Raw genomic sequence first — 25964 nt, forward strand, 5'->3', positions numbered from 1 at the left:
ACTCCGAATACATCATCGGGGAAGTTTTGTCGAAAACCCAGTGAAGCTATATGTTGGTGAGGTTATTACTGAGATGGATTGGGACTGGGATGTGGACTACCTGTCTGATATGCAAATTGAAGAATTGATCAAGGCTCAGAGGTATTTTAACATAAAGTGTGTGTGGTATTGGAATCCAGCCTTATCATTTTCCCGTGGACTTAGGCCGTTGAACAATGATAGCGACGTTATAAGGTTTGTGGAAGACGTTAGAGGATTTAAAGTCGTTGATATTTACGTTGAGCACAAGGTTGAAGAAGTTAGTATTGATGATTTTATTATTGAGGAGGAAGTAAATGTGGATGTTGAGGTTAATAATGAGGTGGAAGTTAATGTTGAGGAAAATGTGGAGGTTGAGGTTGATAATGAGAAGGAAGTAAATGATGAAGAAAATGTGGAGGTTGAGGTTGATAACGAGGTGGAAGTAAATGCGGAGGTTGATAACGAGAAGGAAGTAAATGCTGAGGATAATGTGGAGGTGGAGGTTGATAACGAGAAGGAAGTAAATGCTGAGGAAAATGTGGAGGTGGAGGTTGATAACGAGAAGGAAGTAAATGTTGAGGAAAATGTGGAAGTGGAGGTTGACAGTGATAGTGAATCTGATCCTGATTATAACAGTTAGAATTTCCACTCAAAAGGAGAAGTTAGGTAGATACAAAGGTGTAATCAGTCCTAACATTCAAAAAGTCTTGGAAAGAACAAAGAGGGAAGCTGAAGGCTGGATTGCGACATGGCACGCCGATGATGACTTTGCTATATTTGGGGTTTCAAACGGTGTCGAGACATATCCTGTTAATTTGCTGCAAAGGAGGTGTGGCTGTAGGAGATGGGACTTAACCGGAATTCCATGTTGTCACGCTATCTCGTGCATATGGTTTGCCAAGAAAGAGCCATAAGAATTTGTTTCATCGTTCTATCGGTAACGTGTTCTACTGTTATTCTATACAATGTTCTACTACATGTTCTACATATTCTAATGTATTTTTTTGTGTGTATAGGAAATCTACTGTGTTGGCTACTTATAGCCATATCGTTATGCCAACCAATGGGCCTCAACTATGGCCGGTGAATGTTTCTCATCCAATCAACCCTCCATTCATGAGGAGGTCTATTGGTCGTCCAAAAAAGAATCGCAACAAGGCAAATGATGAACCAAGAGCAAGAAATACGCTGCCTAGAAGTCTACAAACTGTCAAATGCAAAAAATGCGGTAGTTTTGGCCATAACAAGCGGACGTGTAAAGGAAAGAGAGCGGCTGAGAGAGCAATTCCTAAAGGTGGAAATAAAAAGGCGAAAAAGAAGGTTGACAAAGTGGATGGACAAACGGTCATTGAAGGAGGATCCCAAGCACCGCCATCAACCCAAGAATAGTTACATTGTTGTTTGTTATATTCTGTGTGTTAGCTATTTTGTAATGACCAAACACTATGGGTCATTTTTAAACTGTTATGTGGCTGGGTTTGTTAGCTATTTTGTAATGACCAAACACTATGGGTCATTTTTAAACCGTTATGTGTCTGTTATGGTGCCTTTTATGGTGTAAATTATGGTGATATTATGGTGTAAATTATGGTGATATTATGGTGCTTTTATGGTGTAAATTATGGTGATATTATGTGATATTAAACTGTTACGTGGCTTTTAACGTGAGAATATATTATGTGCCAAATTATGTGTAAATTATGGTGATATTATGTGCCAAATTATGTGTAAATTAAGAACCAACAACAACAACATAAGAACCAACAGAACCAAATTAACGTGGCAAATTTTTCCAATTTTTCATTAACATTAAACCTCCATACAACAGAACCAACAGCAACATAACAACATAATAATACAAACACCATACAAATGTCTTGCAACAAATGTCTTGCAACCAACATGTTGAAGATAATTAGAAGACAATTAAACTACAACCTACAGCAACATCAGAAGAGAAATGACTTGCAACCAATTTCATTTGAATACATGTGTTGCAACCAATGCTAACACAAGTAATAATACAAACACCATACAAAAACCAACAAAATAAGACATTAACTTAATCTTCATCTTGAGCAAATCTTCACTATTCTTGGTGTCCTTAAGTAAATCCGCAATCTCGTCATTCTTGTCCTTCAAAGTTCTAATCAAATCTTTAGCCCTGTTGCTCATGTCTTCATCAACCCATTGAAAGTAATTACAACCTTTTCTCTTCATCACCTTAAAGTTACCACAACCATGAAATCTTCTTCCTGGATTTTCGTAAGTCCATGACGTCATCAATGGGGACTCAAGCCCACACCAACATCTACTCCCTCTTCTTCTTACACCAGACTGATTTGTTGAGGCAAAGGACAAATTTGTTTCAGTCATACTAAGAAAAAGGAGATGAAAAAATTGCCGAAGAAGGAGAAGGAAATAGAAGAAACGGATACTGATTATTGAAGAAGAAGATGGAAGAAATGTTTGAGCTTTGTTTTGAAGATGGTGCCGCTGCTGAGAGTTGCTGAGAGTGAGGATAAATAGGACAACATTAGGGTTTTCTATAAATTTAAATATTAATAAACATTATTTGCATAAAATAAACATTAAAAATAATTATAAATTAAATTAAACAAATTATATTAATATTTGAGTGACATGGACCTGACACATCATCAAAAATAATGCCATGTCATACTAAAACACGCCCAGATTTGCTGGGGGACTAATTCCAAGCTGAAAACTTAAAATAGGGACTAAAATGGTGGTTTTGAAATTGGGGGACCAAAATCAAAAAAATAGCTAAATAGGGGGACCAAAGTTGCATTTAAGCCATAAAATTACTATTTCATTAGTTCTGAATATTTTAATTCTTATCTAATAATTATTGATTTTCACGTTTGCAACAAGCATTTACTATCACTAATAAAAATCAATCAACCTTAATAAAAACTTTCTTAAAAATTTTGCACATTTGAATACGGCGTTTCTTCTTAAACCGTTGATGTATTAAAGAACTTTGAATATTCTCTAATTATGTTAAAGTGATAAAAAGAATTTGGGACACTTCAATTTGTTTTAGCTAAAAAAAAATAATAATTGGTATTATAATTATAATATCCTACCCATGTTCCTATATATACCCTACATTTTGTGAGATCTATACACACTTGCTATTTCTTATTTACCTATATCATACTTATTTGTCTACGTTGAGAAATGGCTTGCGAGACTAAAACATTGTTTGGTTTGTATCTTGTTTTCTTGGCTGCATGCAACATGCAGCATTGTGTTGGTTCATCTCAAGTGCCTTGCCTATTCATATTTGGAGACTCCTTCTCTGACAGTGGAAACAACAACTATATTGAAACCACTGCAAAGGCCAATTACTTGCCATTCGGTATCGACTTTCCAACAGGACCAACAGGAAGAGCTACCAATGGAAGAACCAAAGTTGACATAATTGGTAATAATTATTTGTTCTATTAAGGACGTGTTTTATTTAGATCAATTAATTTCCTTGTTAACGAAAAATAAATACTAAAATTAGCTCTGAATGGTGTATATAATTTTATTTTGAAACAACACAAGCTAACATTTGCTGTTAATTGATGTAGGCGAACTACTTGGATTTGAGAAATTCATCCCTCCTTTTGCAAATACTACTGGCTATGATATACTCAAAGGTGTTAACTATGCATCTAGTTCAGCTGGAATTCGTTACGAAACAGGAAAAAAAACAGCGGTATTTAATGGTTCATCTCTATATATAATTGAGAGCTATCTATTGTGGACATGATATAAAGTCGGACTATAGTTTCATAGTAATTTTTTCAGTTTTATAAAATTTTTGTTTTATTAAATACGGTAAGTGTTTATATTGTATTATTATTATTAAGGGTTTATATTGGACACCATATATATAAAGTTTGTGATTTTATATATATATATATATATATATATATATATATATATATATATATATATATATATATATATATATATATATATATATATATATATATATATATATATGTGTGTGTTTTTTCATGAGATATTCATATTTTCAAAGATAATGAATTGCACTAATGCAGTGTTATGCAATTTACATGTAGATTAATAATATCGCATTGGGATTACAGTTACAAAATCACATAATCACAGTGTCCAGAATTGTTGCCAAGCTTGGCGGTTTGTCACAAGCCCGAGATCATCTGTCAAAGTGCTTGTATTATGTTTATATTGGCACCAACGATTACGCACTAAATTATTTTCAACCCAATCTCTATCCAACAAGTAGCATTTATACCCCTGAACAGTATGCTCAAGCTCTTATTGTCGAATTATCCATTTATCTACAGGTACATACATGTACTAAAATTGTATATAAAATTCAATGATATAAAATTGTCAAAGATAATTTGAATGTTTCTATTAAATTGGTATTTTTGGTGGACAGATTTTACATAGGACTTGGGCTAGTAAACTCGTGCTAGTTGGGTTAGATAACATAGGTTGCGCTCCACTTGAGATTGCTAATGAAGGGAAACTTGATGGATCATGTGTTGAAGAACAGAATGCTGCTGCATTAATATTTAGTCAAAAGCTTAGATCTCTTGTTGATGAATTCAATCCCTTACGTATTTTTTCCAAAACTATCTTCGTAAATACCACTGCAATCACCCTAGACAAATCAGTTGGTAAACATTTTAATTATTTTAGTTATTTATTTTAATATTAATAGTGAAACAAATAGAAATGTCTATGATTTTGATTCTTAAATATTATTTATAATGCCAATGTTCTTTTGTGATTTAGGTTTTATGGTTACCAATGCTTCATGTTGCCCAACGGGGGAAAATGGATTTTGTACTCCTGATTCAATACCATGCACTGATAGGAATGAATATGTTTATTTTGATGGAATTCATCCCACAGAAGCTGTTAACAACCTTGTTGCATTAGCTTCGTATAATAGTGCTTCTTATCCAAATGTGACTTATCCAATGGATATTAACGAACTTGCTCAGTTCATTACTGGAAAGGAGACTTAGATAAAATGACGTCTTTATATAATTTTGTGTGTGAACAATAAGCAGTCGTATTTCTTTTCAGTCAATAAGCATTTGTGTTGCCTAAAAAAGATTAGGGTTGATGTCCTAGTCCTAAATATTGTCTTGATGGCTTGTTTTGATGTTGGAATTATTTCCCTTTCATTGTAATATGGTTTTTTATCGTTAATATATATTTGAGTCTCATTGTGTTCAAATTTATTTTAATTTATCATAATTGAAAAAATGGTTGAATATGACAGTACAAAACAAAGTAAAATAAAATTATACTGTTGGTTCCTCTTTTTTGACATATCTTTTTTTTTTTAGAAAGCAAGAGATATCATTGATGCGAGAACAAAGGGTTCTCGAAGCCTTTACAAAGCGAACCGAAAGCGCCGACAAAAAGAGAAAAAATTACAAACCAAATACAATTACGAGAGGAAGTACATAGGATCCATACAAAACTCGTAAAAAGAGTAATTGGGATGAGTAATTTTCCCACAAAACGACCACTTCCACACCAAAATCTTAATTTCCCAAACAATATTGTTAACACTCCAAGGCTCCTTACGAAAGCACCATCCATTCCTAACCGACCACAAAATCCAAGTTGTAGCCATCCAAACCACATTCAATTTTCTTCTCTTAACTTTCTTCCTATAAAAATAAGAGTGCCATTCCATAAAAGACGATAAACACTCCTCCTCTATATTATCTTCTTTTCCTACCCAAAAAGCTATATCTCTCCAAATATACTTAACCACCCAACAATCAAAAAAATAGTGATTTCTACTTTCCATACCATAATCACAAAATGTACACTTTAATTCATTCAAAGGAAAAGACATACCTCTCTTCTCCAAAAGATCTTTCAAAGGTAACCTATTAAGAAATAATCTCCACCCAAAAGCCTTTATTTTAAACGGCACTTCCATCTTCCACAAAATATCAAAAGCTTCCTCGTGCCTAATAGGAGGGCCAAACGGAATGCGTAATTTCTCATAGAAAGCATAACATGAAGCTACCGAAAATTCCTTTTCCGGATTTCCCCTCCACACTACTTTATCTTTCCCCTCCTTCCAACCGTCAAACTCCGCCAAACACCCCCTCAATAACAACATATTCGTGAAAAAATCGGTGTTCCCCTCGATATTACTTGGAATCCCAAAGTCTCCCCATTTCCACAAACCATTAACCCATCCACCCATCGCGGCAACCGATACATTTTTAAGGTTGGAAGCAAGAAATAAATTCGGAAATACCTCTTTAAGAGCTTCATCACCCAACCACGGTGCTTCCCAAAACGGTGCATTAAATCCATCATGAACTATAAATCTACCATAAGCAACAATGGGGTCTTCTAAAGAAAAAGAAATGATCTTTAAGATGTCCCTCCACCATAAAGAGCAAGAAGTAGAAACAAAATTATCTTTTCTTACCCCGTAAACCTTAGAAGAAAGATCACCATATCGGGCCTTTAAAACATTGTACCACAAAGAGTCTTGCCCTTGAAGAATCCGCCATCTCCATGACATATCTTAAATGTAACATGTTAATTAATGTAGTAACTAATTTTATTCCTGTAAAATAATTATTACAAAAAAAGTTACTATAGCCTTTTCAAGTTTCATCTCCAAGATAAATCGGATAGATCTATTTCTTGTATGAAGTAATTTTTCCTGATTCTAACTTAACGGTGAGGCCGCCATTAAGTTTGATTAGATCCTTGTTAGCGATACTATTACAAATAACCGATATTACCTCGGTTAATAAAGGGATTTCAATTTGGTTTCGTAAAGAAGAGTGCCATGAAAAGTGAGTAACATTAATCATGATTATTGCCACGTAATGGGAAATTTAAGATGATTATGAGTTTAATCCTCAAAGACAACATTTTTTTTCTTCAAGAGTGCATCACATTTCCCCTTCTTAGATTTTAAGTAAAAAAATAAAATATATCACAACGGTTGCATAAAACAACTATAGTGATATCCCTTTTATATTTTATTCAAAAATAAAAAACAAAGAAAAGGCGCGCCATTACGTAAAACAAATAAATATTTGAGGGTCTTGAGATTCGAACCCATGAAAGCGTGATTGTATCACCATGATGAGTTCATCAACCGTTATTATATCCATGAAAGTTTAGAGATGTCACCACAGTGTTTGGAAGAACTGTGGTGACTTTGGCGTTGTTGTATGCGTCTTTTGTAGTAGTGAATCTTAACAATATTCTAAATAAATTGCTATTGATGGGTTTCAAACCCATGATCTAAATATATATCACAACGGTTCTAAGTTACAATTGTTGTGATATGGCAAACGCTACCTAACTTTTACCATGGTTGTGCGACTGTGGTGATAAATGTCATATATACAATCATCCCTTACCTTAAAATGATTGATCAAGTCTTATGGTGTTCTGTTTCTAATCATTGTGGTATATCTTTTCCGTAGTAGTGAAATTATTAAAATATAAAATTTTAACCATATTTAAAAAAAAAATTATATTGTAATATATTAAAAAAACACACATCTTTGTCTTGAGACCTCGATAAATAAACTCTATAATAGTACAAATACCACTCAAAATGGGAGATTTTGTGATTTTTGTCAATTGGAGGAGGAAGATTTATCTCATTTAAAGGGAGGGTGTTTTGTCATTTCGAGTATATGGAGGAAGGTGTTCGAATGGATTGGTCCGGTTGACAATCTTCTTTTGGAAGAGTTTGAGGAGTTTTTTGATTTCTTTGAGAAGGTGAAGGCTAAAGCTAAGAGATTTATCATTGCGGTCATTTGGCTAGCTACGGTGTGGAACATTTGGTTAAATCGTAATGCGATTATTTTTAGAAATGAGTCTTTTAGTTTTACCGAATGTATGTCGGGGATAGTTTTATTCTCTTGGAATTGGCTTCAATCGTTTTATGCCATTAGGGATAATTGTAATTTTCACATTTGGAATATCCTTCCTCTCAATTGTTTTGAGTAGTAGGAGTTTTCCCTTTGTTCTCCTTGGTTTGGAGTATCCATAATACTCCTTTTAATCCAATTGCTTATTAAAAAAAAAAAAACAAATACCACTCAAATATCGTATAAATACCACCAATAATATCTGCTAAAAAATAATTTGTAAGAACTTAATAATTCTCCAAAGACAACTCAATAATGGTCATTTGACCTTTCAAAACGATTACTCAAACAATAGAAATTCAAATAATTTTCCAAAAAAAACCAAAAAATAATACTTTATAATTTCTCCATTCAAACGAGGAGAAATAAAACTTACTCTCAAAATAGAATTCAAGAAAATACTTTAAAAAAATCAACAAATAAAAAAAAAAAAAGGGTAGAATTTGACGCTTCAACAATTTAAAATACATGAAATTATGAGAGTGAGGAGGTAAAAACTAAATAAAAGAAGTTGTTAGTGTCATTAGAAATGAAACATGTACTTTCCTTATATAGAATAGAAGTAAGCTAGCCAAAAATAAGTAATCTAAGCAAAGGAGATGTACACATGTTTATCGCTAATGGAAGATTGTTAGAAAATAATATTTTTATCTTTAAATGACATATTGATATAGTATGTGGTTCATTTAACCATTGAGAATGTAAATGACAACAAAGCAAAGTATGCTTTTGGAAGATATAAATATAGCAAAGTATCTTCCAAAGATAGAAAAGGTGTCCTTAAACACGAAATTTAGTACACAACAGTATTTTCTCGAAAGGGAAGCTTATTGTTCTGCAAGATCTACCACAAAAGTTAGTACACAATAGTGATTTCTCTAAACAAGATTTCCGAGATGGTGTAATCTAATCAAGCATTAATGGTTTATCCTTCTCAGTGACCTTTCTGCAAAGTATATTCTAATCACATGTTAAAATCATATCCAATGAAGTCTGTATCCACTTTTTTATTTAAATACGCACACTTTTTTTTTTACAAACACTTCATTTCCCTTACCCTTTTACTAAACCAAAAAAATATTTAATTAAAAATTTCAGGAGACTTGTTGCAGTATTTCTTCTACAACCACATTGCAAAAGACTTCGGCCATCCATAGCTCATCCTACCTTTCGACCATACTATGTTGTCTGTTGCTATGATATTATCTCTTTCTCTTTTAGGGTTGTTCTATTTCTTCACTTTAATTTTGAGGTTTATGGTTTGTGAAAATTTTTTCTTAGAAGAAAGAATTATTTTGGCTGTTGAAACGCCATGCTGGTCCCCTTTTCACATTCTTCATTGAAATCCAATTATACAAGTAAGAGATATTCTTTACTATTTTTAGGATAGGTTGTTGTTTTTTATGTTTTTTTTTTTTAAAAATACTTTTTTTCAAAGTGTATTCTTCCATTGGCTTTAGGCAACTTAACTTTTATCCAAATGCTGATGAAATAAAGTACATACAAAGGCTTCTGATTTATAAGGTATTTATATCTTCCATAGCAATTAAAAAACATGTTGACCCACTAGTTCTTAAGACATAGTTATAGTTTATAAACTTGAAACTATAAAAAACTGAGATTAGTATATGCAAGTTTAGATAATAACTTCACTGCAACAAAATATAACAAGAAAATTTTTTCATCGCTTCATCTTATTTGTATCTTTTATATTCACCAACACAGTGAACACATTAATATGTTCATTAAATTGAACTTAAGGATGATGTATCACTTGATTGTACCATAAATTTATGTTGGGTCCTGCTAACTTGTGACCCAAGTATATATATTAAAGATATTTTAATTAGAAAATTTGACTGAAATAAAATCATATTTAAAATTTTAAAAAATAGGTTGCAGTATTCTAATAGAATATTTTTACAAATAATTTATTAACTTGTGCCTTTGGGGCACATGTGGCCGTTATCAATTATGTTTTACCTAAGTATGCATAGATATATCTTATTAGGTACCTGAGTGTTTTCAACTGCAGCCTGATTAATGATTATATTTTTCTCAAGCTAGATAATAGAAGTCTAAGGGCCTGTTTGAAAGGCTTTTTAAAAACTCTATTTTAGTTTTTGAAAATTTAAAAACTAAAAATTTGTTTGAATATAATATTTTACAAATGTGTTTTTAAAAACTCTTCACAATTTTTCAGTTTTTAAAAGCAAAAAACTGAAATGGCTAAATTGTGTTTTGATTTTTACTTTTCAGTTTTTAAAAACTAAAAACAAAAACTATTTCAAACAGACCCTAAGTCTTTCATCAAGGTGGTTAATAATCATATTTTTCTAAACCTTTTAAATAATATTTCATTATATTAGAATGATATGATACCTTGCAATTTATCAATTTCATTAGTTAAAGAAATGTGAAAAATACGAAGAATTTTTCATTATCCAATGTATTCTCATCTTTATTCTGTGTGTAGTGAGGATTATTTTACCCTTAATCTTCTCACTTACCCTTGTTGTAAAACAGTTAATTAAAGTGAAATGTAACAAATTATATTTATTTTCTAACATAATTTGTGTCAAATTTTCAGTCAGTTTAAATTATCATTTCAACATTAATATTTTGTATTATTTTATCATTTACTATTTATAAGTAGTTTTTATATATAAAATTAATCTTTTCTAAAAGAAAAAAATAGTTTCTAAAATAATTATCCAACTATTCATATTTCTTCTTTATTTTCCTAAATACTCATGTTACAAAAAAAATGTAAGTGCATGAGACATTTTAGAAGGCAAGCTAAGCGATTTAGCGCCTCCTATGGATCAAGGAATTCTAATTGACGCCACCAATAGGACAAACCATTTCAATTGGCCAATTTTTGTAAAACAAAAATAAAATAAAGATTAATATTATATATTCATTTAAAACGAAATTATATATATATATATATATATATATATATATATATATATATATATATATATATATATATATATATATAACAAAATTTATATTATATATTTTTTTAAAAACCACAGAATATGTATTAATTAAAATGATAAAAATAAAGTTTTATATGTATATTTTTCTAAAAACAAAATATTTAATAATGTTTTTATTTTTATTTATATAAAAGTTATTAAAAACATAATTTATAAATTTTATGTGTTTTAAAAGGATAATATGTCGGTGTTGCACTACACCAAAAAAGGTTTTAGGCAGCGTCCCTTAGACAACGCTTATTTCCAAAAGCGCTGCTATAAGTTTAAAATAAAATAAAACACGAAACTTATATATGAAAGTCCTGCTAAAAGACACACTTTAGAAAGCGCTTTATTAAAGCGCTGCTAAAAGCCCACTTTAGAAAGGGCTGCAAAAGGCTCACGTTTGAAAGCGCTTTCCAAATGCGCTGCCCAAAAGCGCTGCTTGTTAAAAATGAAATTAAAAAAATAAATTAGTATCGTTACTTTCTAATTTCCATGTTATCCTTCTTCTTCTCCTAAACGATAAACCCTAACCACGAACCCTTCTAAATCCACGAACCCTTCTGAATCCAACAAGAATCGCTTCTGAACCCTTCATGAAATCACTTCTGAATCTCATCACGAAATCGCTTTTGAACCCTTCTGAACCCTTCACGAAATTGCTCCTTCATCTCATGAAAATCGCTTCTGACGAATCGCTTCAGATGAAAATCGCTTATTCTTCTCACAAAAATCGCTTCTGACGAAAATCTATGCTTCTCTCACGAAATCGTTTTAGTAACTTGAATCATCATTAGAGGTATGATTGTTATTGTAACTGGTTCTCACGAAAATCACTTCTTCTCTCACGAAATCGTTTCAGCTTTTCCGTTCTACAGCTTTTTCGTTTCAGCCTTTAGCTTCTAGCTAATTCTTGTTAATACTTTTGATTATTACTTCACTGTATGTTTGAATTATAATATATTCAATTTTTGAATTATGTTGCTGTTAGGATTGTAAGTGTTGTTGTTTGGAATTTCTTCAATCTGGATGTTGGTCTTGTAAATTGTAAGGATTCAGTGCGAGGTTGAATGTTACATGGAATTTTGAAACTCACTCCTCTAGATTAATCGCATTTGGAGGGCACTACCAATATGTTTCATGCGGGTCACTTCTCATGGGTAAGTTTCATTTGGAAGCAATTAACTGTCTTTGAATCTAATTGACTTTTTTAATCCTCTAAATAAAGAACTCATACCTGCAAATTTCATTAAACTTGAAATTTTGTCAATGAACTACCATCAATTTTGTTAAGGGTAAATAATCTCTCTTGCTATCATGGGTGTTATTCATACATAGATTGAACTTCTGATGTCATATTTAGCAATAGTAAGTGGGTAAACCTAGTGGATCAGATGCTTTCTGTTCCTTTTATTTGTGTTAGATTGGCAATATTGTTAAGATCCAAGTACATGTTGAATAATGTGTGAGCTATATAATAGCAATGCTGAAATTATCATGGAGCTGATTCAATGTAGCAAGATGTACTAGACATATCTTTTGGCTGGTTAAGAAGTCATTGTGATTCATGATTACTCCATCAAGTGAAATTTTGATAATGTTGTTCGTAAACTGGATTGAAATCATTTCAGGGAGACGTTGACAGTGGAATTGATCGCATGTGGTAAAGGAAATAGATGTATGTGGTAAAGAAAAGAGATTTCTTTCAACAGGACATGTTAGTATTTATCCAATGTATTTGATTTTTTAAAATTATCGCTTACAATGTAGGTTCTGAAGTAATATTTTTGAACACAGATTGTGTTGATGCATTTAGAACTCAACATGTATTGCTAAAGAAGGCTTAGATACTCTAACTACTATTTACTTTTTCATTGCAGAAACTGGTTTACTTGATTTTAGAGTATGCCATGATGACGCATCTGGAATAAGCATAATAAAGTGTGTATCTTCATTTGAAATTGACGAATTAATGTATGTTATTGTATGGTTGAGACTGTATGTTACAATTACATCTTTGGCCTAAACTCTTATATATTGCTATGGAAAACGTCTAATACCTAGAGACATTAAACCAAAAAATAATTCTCATTAGTGCACATGTGCCCATAAATACAACGATTATTATTTCTTTCATATGGTCTTTTATGTTGATGTCTTCACATTGTGCTTATCGTGTCAAAATCTTCTTCTTTATCAAGTTGAACTGAAGATAACAGATTTTGGATAGCTAGTATACACGTTTAGTCACAAGTGGACCATGTTAGTATACTATATTACCTTCTTGAGATATGTATGTTTAGCTAACATGAATTTTTCATATTATGAACTCTTTCATGTATGATGTTGCTTCTATGTATGCATCTTAAAGAGGTACATGTATAAGATAACCATTAAAAAAGTATTTTTATTTATCAAAATGTCATTCTCTAAGTTCATATCTAACATAGTAGAGGGTAACTATTTGGTTTATGCGGTAGATGTGAAGGGTTGTTTATGTTTATCTGTAATCTTTATTGAACCTTGTTAGTGTGTTTAGGGCAATAGAAAAATATGTGACATGTAATGTGTTTAATAATTGTTTTAAACTTTTTAAACAAAAATTAATTGAGAATTTGTATACACTAAAATGATGCCTTAAAAATACATTAGACAGCGCTGTTAAAAGGTAGACAATAGAAATCATTTTTTTTTAAAAAGTGCTGCCTAAAGTGCCAACAGGGCATAAAAGGCTAGACAAAGCGCTACTAAAGGTCTACTTTAGAAAGTGCTTTTCTAGGAAAAGCGTTGCTACAGACCTACTTTAGAAAGCGCTTTTTCAAGGAAAAGCGCTGCCTAAAGTATACATAAGGCAGCACTTTTGCGTAAAGAAAAAACATTGTCTATACCTACAGCAGCGCCACCATAGGCAGCGCTTTTAAGCGCTATTAAAGGACAAAATAAGCGCCTTCTTTTACCTTTTTTGGCGTAGTGTTGAAATTTTATTTTTAAACAAAAATAAAATAATTATGTGTATCTTAAGGTATTTATTATAAAAGTTTATATATTATGTGAGAATATACTTGCTATGAGAATATGTTATATATTGTTTATAGTTAATATATAATGTGAGAATATGTTAAACAAAAAAGGTATATATTGTTTATAGTTTATATGTTAAATGTTAATTAGTGCAATGCTTGTACAAATGTGCACTATGGAATATTATTTGTACTATCGTAGTTGGATGTATGATAGATTGGAACCAGGAAGACGTGCACTTAAACCCAAATTTATAGAAGGAGTTATGGGGTTTATCGCGTGGGCATTTTCTTAAATGTGAATATAGACGTATAATTAAATGTGAATGTAGACGTATAATTAGTGATCCAGAGGAAGTTACACGTCATTTGCTTAAAAGGGGTTTCATTAAAAATTATTGTGTTTGGAAGTCTAACGGTGAAGAATTTCCGAGGAACGTACCCGAGATTAGCAACGCGCATGCTTCAAATAGTAGACCGCCTATGGAATAAGGGGAAAACTTTAATCTGATCGGTGACATGGTTAAGAATGCTTTTGGTGTGAACGTGACCTATGATCATCCTGAAGATTTTGAAGGGGAAGAGTTGTTGAATGAGCAAGCGCATAAATTTTATCAGATTGTTGAAGGAGATGAATATACCGTTGTTTGAGGGGTCGTCGGACTCAAGTTATCAATGTGTGTGAGATTATTGGCCGCCAGTGTTTGGAATTCTTCATAAAAATGATGTTGGACTTGATTGCTACAAAAGACAACTTGCCTACAACTTTTTATCATTCAAAGAAGTTGGTGTCAAAGTTTGTGTTTAAGAGTAAGAAAAATCGATTGTTGCATTAATAGTTGCATGTCGTTCTATGACAATGAGTTTTGTACTAATGATGGATTGTTGGAGGAATGTAAGTTATGTAATCGTCCAAGATATTAGGTTCAAAGTAAAGTCGTTAACCGTAAGCAAACACGTATAGTAGTGAAGTCCATGTTTTATCTTCTGATTATACCAAGGTTAAAAAGAATGTTTGCTTCAATATATTGTGCAAGTCATATGACATGGCATCATACAAACCAAACAAGTCTAGGCACTATGCGACATCCATCTGATGGTGAGGCTTGGAAGCAAGATACTTCCTGAATACTTAACTTCTACTCCCCCTTTTTCGCCACAAAGTGACAAAGGTAGTAAAACCAAGCAAGATACATGTTCATCATCAAATTTATTTCCAGAAAACTAACCAAAATATCTAGGGCATATCACCCTTACAAAAACAAAAACCAAAATACACAAAATCAAAATGCAAAATAATATCACATGACTAGCTGTCATGTATTAGCAGCCACAGTAGAAGCTCCAATGTCTTCAGCCCTTCCACTAGTGGCTCATGAAATAATTGTTATACTTCTTCAGAAATACTTATCCCAAGATCTTTCTTGTGATGAGTATCATTAAGGTCTTTCATAGAAGTAGTTATAGGCATCATTTCATTATCACCATGCTCTAGAGCCATAATATTTACCAACTTAGTATCTCTGTTGAGATGATTAGGATCCTTGTAAGTATTAGAGATGTCACATGACAAAGTAATGACATCTAGAGAGACTTCATCCTTAGTCACCATCTGTTGAGTGTCGCCAGTTTCATCCATTGTCAAGATGGCACACTCATGCTCATCACTAAACTCAGAGACCTCATATTCTAAGAAACAAACTTCCTCATTGACAGTGATGGTCGAAAACCTCATCTGCTGATGCAGATGGTTGATGACTCGGATGATTTAAAATTTATGTTAGTACTAATGTATAGATTAAATTCAACCGATCATTTATCCATTTTTTTAATATTGCCAATGAAATTGTTTGTGATAATGTAGGTCAGCTTTACATGCATTCATGTGTTGGGTGGCATATACTATTTCATGTCTGTAATATAGAGATCATAATTATAATGTCTTATGTGTTTCATGTAAGTTATCAATCTAGAGTTTGGTTGAATGTTTTGTTAGTTTAGAGAAATTTGCAAGAAATCATAACTTAATGTCTAATGTTTTGAAGAAATTTGTTTCTGTGCTGCTTAAGTTGGCTGAGATGTATATTAAAGAGATTGTAAGGTTGAATGGAGTACCATCGAGTATCGTGTCGGATAGAGATTCGAGATTTATTTCAAGGATTTGAAAATGTTTGCAAGATGCTTTGGGTACTAAGTTGAGATTGAGTCCGACATATCACCCGCAGACAGACGCTCAGATAGAAAGGATTATCTAGTCTTTGGAAGATTTGCTGAGGGTTTATGTGTTGGAACACGGAGGTGCTTGGGAGAGCCACTTGCCATTGATTGAGTTTTCTTCTGATAAAAGTTTTCACTATAGTATTGGAATGACACCATATGATGCATTGTGTTGGTACGAATCGGGCGAGAGTGCAGTGCTCGGACCTGAGAATGAACAAGAAACAACCGAGAAGATTAAGATGATTCAAGAGAAGATAAACGCTTCTCAGAATCGTCAAAAGAGTTATCATGATAAGAGGAGGAAATTCCTTGAGTTCCAAGGAGGAGACCACGTGATTTTTAGAGTTACTCTGGTAACAGATGTTGGTAGAGCCCCGAAGTCGAGGAAGCTTACGCCGCATTTTGTTGGTCCATATCATATTTTAGAGAAAACAGGTGAGTTGTCCTGTTAGATTAGTTTACATCCGTCGCTTGCGAATCTTCATGACGTATTTCCTGTAACTCAATTGAGGAGGCATCCCGAATCTTTCGCATGTGATCCAAATGGATAATATACAGGTAAGAGAAAACCTGACTGTTTAAGCATGAACAGTGCACAGAGAAGGTCGGAAGGTGAAGCAGCTGTGTGGCAAGGATATTGCCTTAGTGAAGGTATTATGGGGCGGACTAACTGGTAAAAGTTTGACTTGGGAATGCGTGGATCAGATGAGAGAGCCTTATCCGCTTCTGTTTTCGCCAAGTGATTTTCATGGGTGAAAAATTCTTTAAGTGGGGAGAGTTATAACACCCCAAAATAATTCAATTATTTATTTAATTATTTAATTGCGAATGTTGTGATTGATTTGTGAAGTTATGTGATGTTTTGATGAATATGATGTGCGATATGGTGCTATGGATGGTAGAGCGAGAATTAAAGAGATATCGAGTATTTTAAATAATTTTGAATAATTAAAATAATTAGTTAGAATTGTTTTATTAGTAAAATAGAATAATATTAGTGTTAGAGATAATAAATTATCCATTTCAAAATTTTTAATTAAAAAATATTTAAAAAAATTTATTCATTTCTAAAAATATTAATTTATTAATTAAAAAATATTAAATAATAAAATATAAAGTCATCTCTGTCACATCATTAAAAACAAATTTTATAACTTTGGCCCCGCTAATGTTCATGACGGAGTGTACAATTTGATTTGGAAGTTGGAGGTCCCTTTCAAAATCAAAGCGTTTGGTTGGAGGTTATTCCGTAATAGACTCCCTACGAAGGATATGTTGGTAACTAGAGGTGTGGTCCTCCCTTTAGTTATTTCTTTTTGTATATTTTTTGGAAATGATACGGAAAATATGAACCATCTTTTATTTAGATGTGGGGTGGTTAAGAAGATATGGAGTGAAATAGAGTTTTGGGTTGGAAAAAGCAATCTTGTTTTTGAAGAATGCTTTTCGTATTTTATGGAGTGGCATTCCTTTTTTGATGTGAATATGGTGAAAGTTAGGAAATTGGGGATTGTTTGGTTAGCCACTTGTTGGGTTATTTGGTTGGTTAGAAACGGCGTGTGTTTCCGGAACGATCCGTGGAATGTCAACAATACCGTTTGGAATATTAAATATACGGTTTGGAAGTGGTCTTTTTGTGGGAATATTACTCACTCCAATTACTCCTTTTACGAGTTTTGTAAGGAGCCGATTTATTTTCTCTCGTAATTGTAATTGGTATGTAATTTTCTTGTTTGGACCACTCCTTTTTTGTTTGTATTCGGGTTGGAGAACCCTTAGTTCTCCCGTTATTGGATTTCTTGCTTCCTAAAAAAAAAAAACAAATTTTATAACTTACTCATCACTAAAATTAGAGGGAAACCAACAAAATCACAAATGAAGTCAAGCTCTAAAAAATTGAATTTTAAAATAGGAAGACTAAAGGTTTAAAAACATCAAAATAGTGAGACAAAAATGCATTTAAACTTAAAAATAATCTTGTTAGATTGGGTTAGTATTTAACATGATTTTGTTAGAAGAAAGAACATTTTGGGTGTTTGAAACCTCATGCTCGTCCTCTTTTCTCATTCATCATTGAAATCCAGTAATACAAGTAATGGATATTCTTTACTTTATTTTATGGTATAGGTTGTCTTCTATTCTTAGTTTTTTTGGCTACTTAACTTTTATCCAAATGCTGAGGTAATAAAGTACATACAAAAGCTTCTGAATTACAAGGTATTTATGTCATCTTATAGTTTATAAACATGAAGCTATTAAAAAACTGAGATTAAGGGCCTGTTTGTTTTGACTTTTTTTAGAAATAATTTTTATAGTGTTAAGTAATTTTGCGAATTTTTTTTTTATAAAACCTTTAAATGAAAATTTTGTTTGAATAGTTATTCTTAATATGTGATTTTAGGTATTTCATCAATTTATGGGAAAAAATTTGGATATCAAAATTTCAATAAATCACTTAATTTTGAAGCTATTTCAAATAAATTTTCATAAAAATCATTTTTGAAATACAACATTTTGAAGAAATTGCGATTTTGGCTAAATTTTATTCTTCAATAATTGTGTTTATGTTTTAGGATGTCTAAAATTAGTGTTTTATCTTAGAAAAAACTAATATAAAAAAATTTATACTATTTTAAAAAACGGTTTTGAAAAATCTATTTTCAAAATTACAAAGAAACAATCCATTTTTTTAAAGTCGAAACAAATATGCCTTAATATATGCAAGTTTGGATAACGACTTCACTGCAACAAAATATAACAATAAGAAAAGTGTTCCATTGCTTCATCTTATTCTTATCATAAATTTCCCTCTAACTTTATTCGATTTTTTGCATCTATATATGGACCACTTGCAATGCTTATGAATGGTCCCTAAGACATTCCATTGTCCATATCTAATTTTTTCACCAGCAGCATAGTGCACACATTAATGTGCTCATCAAATTGAGGTTAAGGATGATGTATAGGATAATAATCATATTTTTCTCAACATTTTAAATAATATTTCTATATATTAAAATGATACCAAACCTTGTCATTTATTAATTTATTTAGTTAAAGAAATATGAATAATATGAGCAATTTATCATTATCCAATGTTTACTCAGGTGGGTTTTTTACTCACGTATATTTCGTGTGTAGTGAGGATTATTTTATCGTTAATCTTCTCGGTTATCCTTTGTGTTAAAATCTATTCTTTCGCTGTATTAAAATGTTGTAAAATAGTTAATTAAAGTGAAATGTATCAAATTATAAATTTTTATAAAAAAATTTGATTGGAATACACCGTAAAAAACTTTTATACCTTCAGTGAATCACAGCCGTTAATTTGTTGGAAGTATTTGACTTCTATTTTGATTTTTAAAAAAATAATATAATCGAGTGGTTGAGATTCATTGACAGAGCATAACAATTAAACTCATCATTTATTATTTATAGTTATGTTTTTTTGTAAAATTACTATTTTTTTAAAATAATCATATTTTCCAAAAAAAAAAATCCAAATATTCATGTTTCTCCACTATTTTTCTAAATACTTTATTACAAACAAAAAAAATCAGACGCATAGCTCAACCCAGTTACTATTTTCTAAAATTTTAAAAACGGTTTAATTACCTTAAACTTTCAAATTTTTGAGTAATTTTTTTCATACATGTTTAGAATACAATAAAACATTTCTTTACCAAAATTTAAAATTTTTTAAAACAAGAAGAATTAAATATGAATTTTTTAAATTTCGAAAAATAATGATAAAAGTAATAAAAATCTCGACTTAGAAATCAAATTTTTAGTTTCTTTTTTTAGAGGAAATTTTTATAACGTTGTAAACATGTCTTCAAAATAATCATTCAAAAATACACATTAGTTTAATAGGAGAGACTAAAATTACATGCATAACAATTTTGTAGATGCTAACATATATTATTTTTTTAATTTAGACTAAAATTAAAAATTGAAATATTTATAAAGATCAAAAATATATTTAACCCTTATTTTTAATTACTTACTTGTAGTTATTAAATCTAAATAATATATTTTAGTTTTGTAGGTTTAGGTAGCCACCGGTGAAATGAATTACAAAAGATGTCCTAGAAAAAAATTCATTTAAACTGACTTGCATGGTCTATAGGAGGCAGCATCTCACTTGAATTTCCTTCTAAAATGTTTATTGCATGCGCCAAATTAACTGACTTGTGTTAAACATCTTAAGTTTTTTTATTTGAAACATGAGTATTTTGTAAAATAGTGGAGAAATATGTTAATTTATAAAAAAACCAGATAAATGTATATTATTGTGAAAATTGATGTTAAATGTAAAAAAGGAAAAGGAAAAGAAACTATATTACAATTGTTTTATATTACAATTATTTTAAATATGAAAAGGAAAAGTAAAAGGAAAGGTAAAAGAAAAAAGCAAAGGAAATGTATATTCCAATTATTAAATGTAAAAGAGGAAAATGAAAAGTAAATATATATTACAATTATTTTGAATAAGGAAAAGAATTTTAAAAAATTGATTTTTATGTGATGGGGAAAGTATTAATAAATGTATTTTAGTAAATAATATTTAATTTATCATAGAATTTAGGGGTGGAAAGGTGGACGGCCCGTCCTATTAGGAAGATCCTAAAGTTAAGTCTTACGGTGATTGGAGATAGAGCATTGAAAGAGTTTATATAGAGTGACACTCTTCACCTTACCAACCAATTTTGTAAGGAAGGGTTAGGTCAAACTCTAATAAGGTATCAGAGCCTATCGATCGGATCATGGGCCGCCCACCGTTAATATTCACGCACCAAGTACAAAAAGAATGTTGGGCATGAGGGGGTGTATTAGGAAGGTCCTAAAGTCAAGCCTCACATTGGTTGAAGATAGAGCATTGAAAGAGATTATATAAAGTGACACTCTTCACCTTACCAACCGGTTTTGTAAGGATGAGTTTGGTCAAACTCTATTACATCCCATTTAGGCCTATTCATTTAAGTGTGTCCAAAATCGGCATGTGGTAGGACGAACCTACTTAGAAGTGAGAGGTCAAAATTCATGTTCACCTCGTTTTCTACCGAATCGGCAGGATAGCACCCGCCAAAAGTTTTTTCCCTTTAGTTACTATTTTATTTATAACTTTTTTTTAATAATATAATCATTTATTTATGATTTTATTTACTATTGTATTTACAAACTTTAAATCGAGCTTATTTTTTATTCTATATGTCATTATCATCCAAACTATTATACACACTTTTAAGAGGCTTTAAACAATAATATTTTATTAAAATTCTAGTATTTTACTAAACAAAACAAAAAAAATACTATTTCATTACTTCTAAAATTTCAAATTCACATCACATAAAACTTGCATTTATTCACTGTATGCGAAATAACTTGGAAACAAATTTTTTCAATTACATGGTGACATAAGTTCTAAGAATTTAAATTCCAATATTTTAACAATTAGGAGAAAAAATTAGTGGATTTCTCTCCTCAAACATTGAATTTCTTTATTTCTGTTAAAATGCTTTTAAAAAATTGGGACACTTCAATTTGTTTTCATTAAGAAAAAAACAAATAATTGGTACTATAATTGTAATATCATATACCCATTTTCCTATATATACCCTACATTTTGTAAGGTCAATACACACTTGCCATTTCTCATTTTCCTATATCATACTTTTTTTTCTACGTAGAGAAATGGCTTGCGAGACTAAAACATGGTTTGGTTTGTATCTTGTTTTCTTGGCTGCATGCAACATGCAGCATTGTGTTGGTTCATCTCAAGTGCCTTGCCTATTCATATTTGGAGACTCCTTCTCTGACAGTGGAAACAACAACTATATTAAAACCACTGCAAAGGCCAATTACTTGCCATTCGGTATCGACTTTCCAACAGGACCAACCGGAAGAGCTACCAATGGAAGAACCAAAGTTGACATAATTGGTAACAAATTATTTGCACTAGGAAGACAAGCTAACGTTTGCTGTTAATTGATGTAGGCGAACTACTTGGATTTAAGAAATTCATCCCACCTTTTGCAAATACTACTGGCTATGATATTCTCAAAGGTGTTAACTGTTAAGAAGCTAGAACCCTAACCCTAATAAAACTATGAAAAGCTGTAAAACTAAGAGAAAGATAAAACTAAGCTATAAAAATTAAACTTCATTTCTTTTCATTGATATCTCCAATGTCTCTATGAGACTACATTATATAACATTATTAATGGATACTAATAATATAAAAGCCCATACACTACTAAAAGCCCAATAATAATAACAATAATACTAATAATACTACTAAATAATAGTACTATTATACTCCTCTATCATTGCCGCGGGGTCCACTTGAACCTTGTCCTCAAGGTTCTAAAATAACACTAATATAAGTTTTTTTTTTTTCCCTCACATATAATATATATATTTTTTGAGCTAGAAAAACAACTAAATGAAAGGATGAATGGAAAGTGGGAGACAAGTATTTCATGGGTGTGGTTATAGTGGAAATGATAAGGAAATGGAGGACATACTAGTACTAATAATAAGGAGGTGAGGTGGAGTACAGGTTAGTGGAGAAAAAGGATAGCATTGAATTGACATTGAATTGACACGTTCATTTTCTTTTGAATAAAAAAGATAGCTGGCATTGAAAGAATAGATATTTTTTGTCGCAAATGAAATTGAAGAGACCATATGAAATTGGAGAGAGAAATTTTGTATGGAGTTTTCTCTTTTCTTGTTAGAAACAGAACCCCTTTTTCTTCTTTCACTCATCTCCAACTTTTTTTTTCCTGTAATAAAAATTGAGTACAGTTCTCTTTTTTCCACTTTTCTTTCTTTCTCCATCTTCTTTTTCTCTTCTGCAAATAAAACTAACATGTTCTCTCTATTTTTATTCCAAGAAGAACTCCAAAAATTGAAACAGAAAATTATATTATTCACTCTCCATAGATGTTGTAGATCTGGTGGTTTTGGAGGTGGCAACAGTGTCGGAAGTATAAATGATACTTTTTGACATAGCTTTGGCCAGAGAGGCGGTGCCGGAGATGATTTTGGAGACATATCAGTGAACAAAACTTCTTGAAAAAAAATCTGGTATGGTGGTATGGCCGAAGGCATTTGCAAATCTGAAGGTTTCGTCAGAAGAGATGATATCGGAGATGATGACAGATATTTCTCCGGAGAAGGTGTCGGAACACTCGCCGGAGTTGTTGCCCGAAATGACATCAAATTTGTTGTCGGAAGAGTTGTCGGATCTGACGTCATCGCCGAAGATGCTGCCGGAGAAGAAGCAAGAAATCTCGCCGGAGAAAATCTCAGGGAATCAAAATTTTCTGCTACTTTTTTTTGCTCTTTCCATTTTTCATGTGTTTTTTTGAATGAATCAGAAAGATTTTGGAGTTGTTCTTTCAACTCCTCTCTAGATCTGTTTGAGATTTCATGAGTCTCAGTTATATATTGTTTTAGAATTTCTAACTGCTGAAGTGTTTCGGGCTGTGAAAGGAAATTTGGAGATGATGATAGTTCTTGAGGTGGAGCAGAAACTATGGGTTCTTGTTGATGGTATGTTATGTATGGGGTGTAAGGAATAAAGGTTGAAAATGGAGGATATGAGGTTGGATAATAATATGCAGGAAATGGGTTTATGAATGGTGGGGCAGAAATTGTTGCTGTAGTGGAATAATGTGAGTGAGTGCATGAAGGAGAAAATGGATGGTTGTAGTAACAATATGCCATGGAGGGATTGAAGTTCAGGAATGAAAGCACCAATGTTAGGAAGTTGATTTGGAACCCTAACAAAACTAATAAAAACTGTAAAATAAAAGAGATAATAAAACTAGACTAAGAAATTCTAGTTCGGCTGGAATTCGTTACGAAACAGGAAAAAGAACAGCGGTATTTAATGGTTCATCTCTCTATATAATTGAGAGCGGTATTTATTATTCATAGTAAATTTAAATAATATATTATATTTGTTCATCATTAAGGGTTTATATTGGACACCATATATATAATTAATTTTTGGTATGTTTTATGATTATTATGTTTTGGTGACATATTCATATTTTCAAAGATAATGAATGTCACTAATGTAGTGTAATGCAATTTTTATGTAGATTAATAATATCGCATTGGGATTACAGTTACAAAATCACATAATCACAGTGTCCAGAATTGTTGCCAAGCTTGGCGGTTTGCGACAAGCCCAAAATCATTTGTCAAAGTGCTTGTATTATGTATATATAGGCACCAACGATTACGCACTAAATTATTTTCAACCCGATCTCTATCCAACAAGTAGCATCTATAACCCTGAACAATATGCTCAAGCTCTTATCGTCGAATTATCCTTTTATCTACAGGTATATGTACTAAAATTGTATATAAAATTCAATGATATAAACTTGCCAATGATAATTTAAATGTTTTAAATAAATTGGTATTTTTGGCGGACAGGTTTTGCATAAGACTTGGGCAAGTAAACTCGTGCTAGTTGGGTTGGATAACATAGGTTGTGCTCCGCTTGAGATTGCTAATGAGGGGAAACTTAATGGATCATGTGTTGAAGAACAGAATGCTGCTGCATTAATATTTAGTCAAAAGCTTAGATCTCTTGTGGATGAATTCAATGCCTTGCGAATTTTTTCCAAAACTATCTTCATAAATACCACTGCAATCACCCTAGACAGCTCAGTTGGTAAACATTTTAATTATTTTCATTTCATATTTTAATATTAATAATGAAACAAATGAAAATACCTATTATTTTGATTCTTAAATATTATCAATAATGCCAATGATCGTTTGTGTTTTAGGTTTTACTGTTACAAATGCTTCATGTTGTCCGACGAAGGATAATGGATTTTGTTTTCCTGATTCAATACCATGCACCGATAGGAATGAATATGTTTATTTTGATGGAATTCACCCCACAGAAGCCGTGAACAACCTTGTTGCATTAGCTTCGTATGATAGCAGTTCTTATCCAGATGTGACTTATCCAATGGATATCAACAAACTTGCTCAGTTCATTTATGAAAAGGAGACTTAGTTTGAATTGTATCTTTATATAATTTCGTGTGTGAACAATAAGCAGTCGTGTTTCTTTTCAGTCAATAAGCAATCATATTGCCTAAAAAAGATTAGGGATGATGTCCTAGTCCTTAATGTTGTCTTGATGGAGTGTTTTGATGTTGGAATTGTTTCCCTTTCATTGTAATATTGTTTGTATCTTTAATATATTCAAGTCTCATTGGGTTCAAATTTATTTTGTTTTATCATAATTGAAAAAATGGTTGAATATGACGGTACAAAACAAGTTGAAATAAAATTATACCATTGGTTTCTCTTTTTTGACATATTTTAAACAAACATGTTAATTAATAGAGTAACTAATTTTATTCGGTATAATTATAATTTTTTAAAATTAAGTTAGTATATCCTTTTCTAATATCATCTCTAAGATAAACCACATAGATCTCTTTCTTTTATAAATAAACTTTTCCTGATTTCAACTTAACGGTGAGGCCACCAATAAGTTTGATTATATCCTTGTTACCAATATTATTGCGAATAAGTGATATTATCTCAGTTAGTGAAGGGATTTCAATGTGGTTTTGTTTGCAAAGTAAAAAGCGTGTCATGGAAAGTGTGTAATATTAATCCATATTATTTGCTACCTAATGGGAAATCTAAGATATGAGTTCAATCCTCAAAAATTATATATTTTTCTTTTCAAGCCAGCAACGCGTTTCCGAGCATGTTTCTTA

At 31.5% G+C, this 25964-nt stretch overlaps 2 protein-coding genes and 1 pseudogene across 2 annotated transcripts; 2 read left to right on the plus strand and 1 right to left on the minus strand.

Moving 5' to 3' along the window:
• Positions 1 to 1998: 1998 nt before the first annotated feature.
• LOC131593886 (uncharacterized protein At4g04775-like) lies at positions 1999 to 2397 on the minus strand. The gene has a single exon (XM_058866207.1). It carries the CDS (start codon positions 2395 to 2397, stop codon positions 1999 to 2001), a length of 399 nt encoding a protein of 132 aa, XP_058722190.1.
• A 792-nt stretch (positions 2398 to 3189) lies between these two features.
• On the plus strand, positions 3190 to 5228 carry LOC131622132 (GDSL esterase/lipase At5g45670-like). The gene is made up of 5 exons (XM_058893170.1): positions 3190 to 3472; positions 3624 to 3751; positions 4122 to 4367; positions 4466 to 4706; positions 4825 to 5228. Exons 1-5 carry the CDS (start codon positions 3226 to 3228, stop codon positions 5058 to 5060), a joined length of 1098 nt encoding a protein of 365 aa, XP_058749153.1. The 5' UTR covers positions 3190 to 3225; the 3' UTR covers positions 5061 to 5228.
• A 16624-nt stretch (positions 5229 to 21852) lies between these two features.
• On the plus strand, positions 21853 to 25448 carry LOC131593917 (GDSL esterase/lipase At5g45670-like; annotated as a pseudogene).
• The last annotated feature ends 516 nt before the right edge of the window (positions 25449 to 25964 follow it).

This window comes from Vicia villosa, linkage group LG1 (genome assembly GCF_029867415.1).
Source record: "Vicia villosa cultivar HV-30 ecotype Madison, WI linkage group LG1, Vvil1.0, whole genome shotgun sequence".
Classification (NCBI taxonomy): Eukaryota; Viridiplantae; Streptophyta; class Magnoliopsida; order Fabales; family Fabaceae; genus Vicia; species Vicia villosa.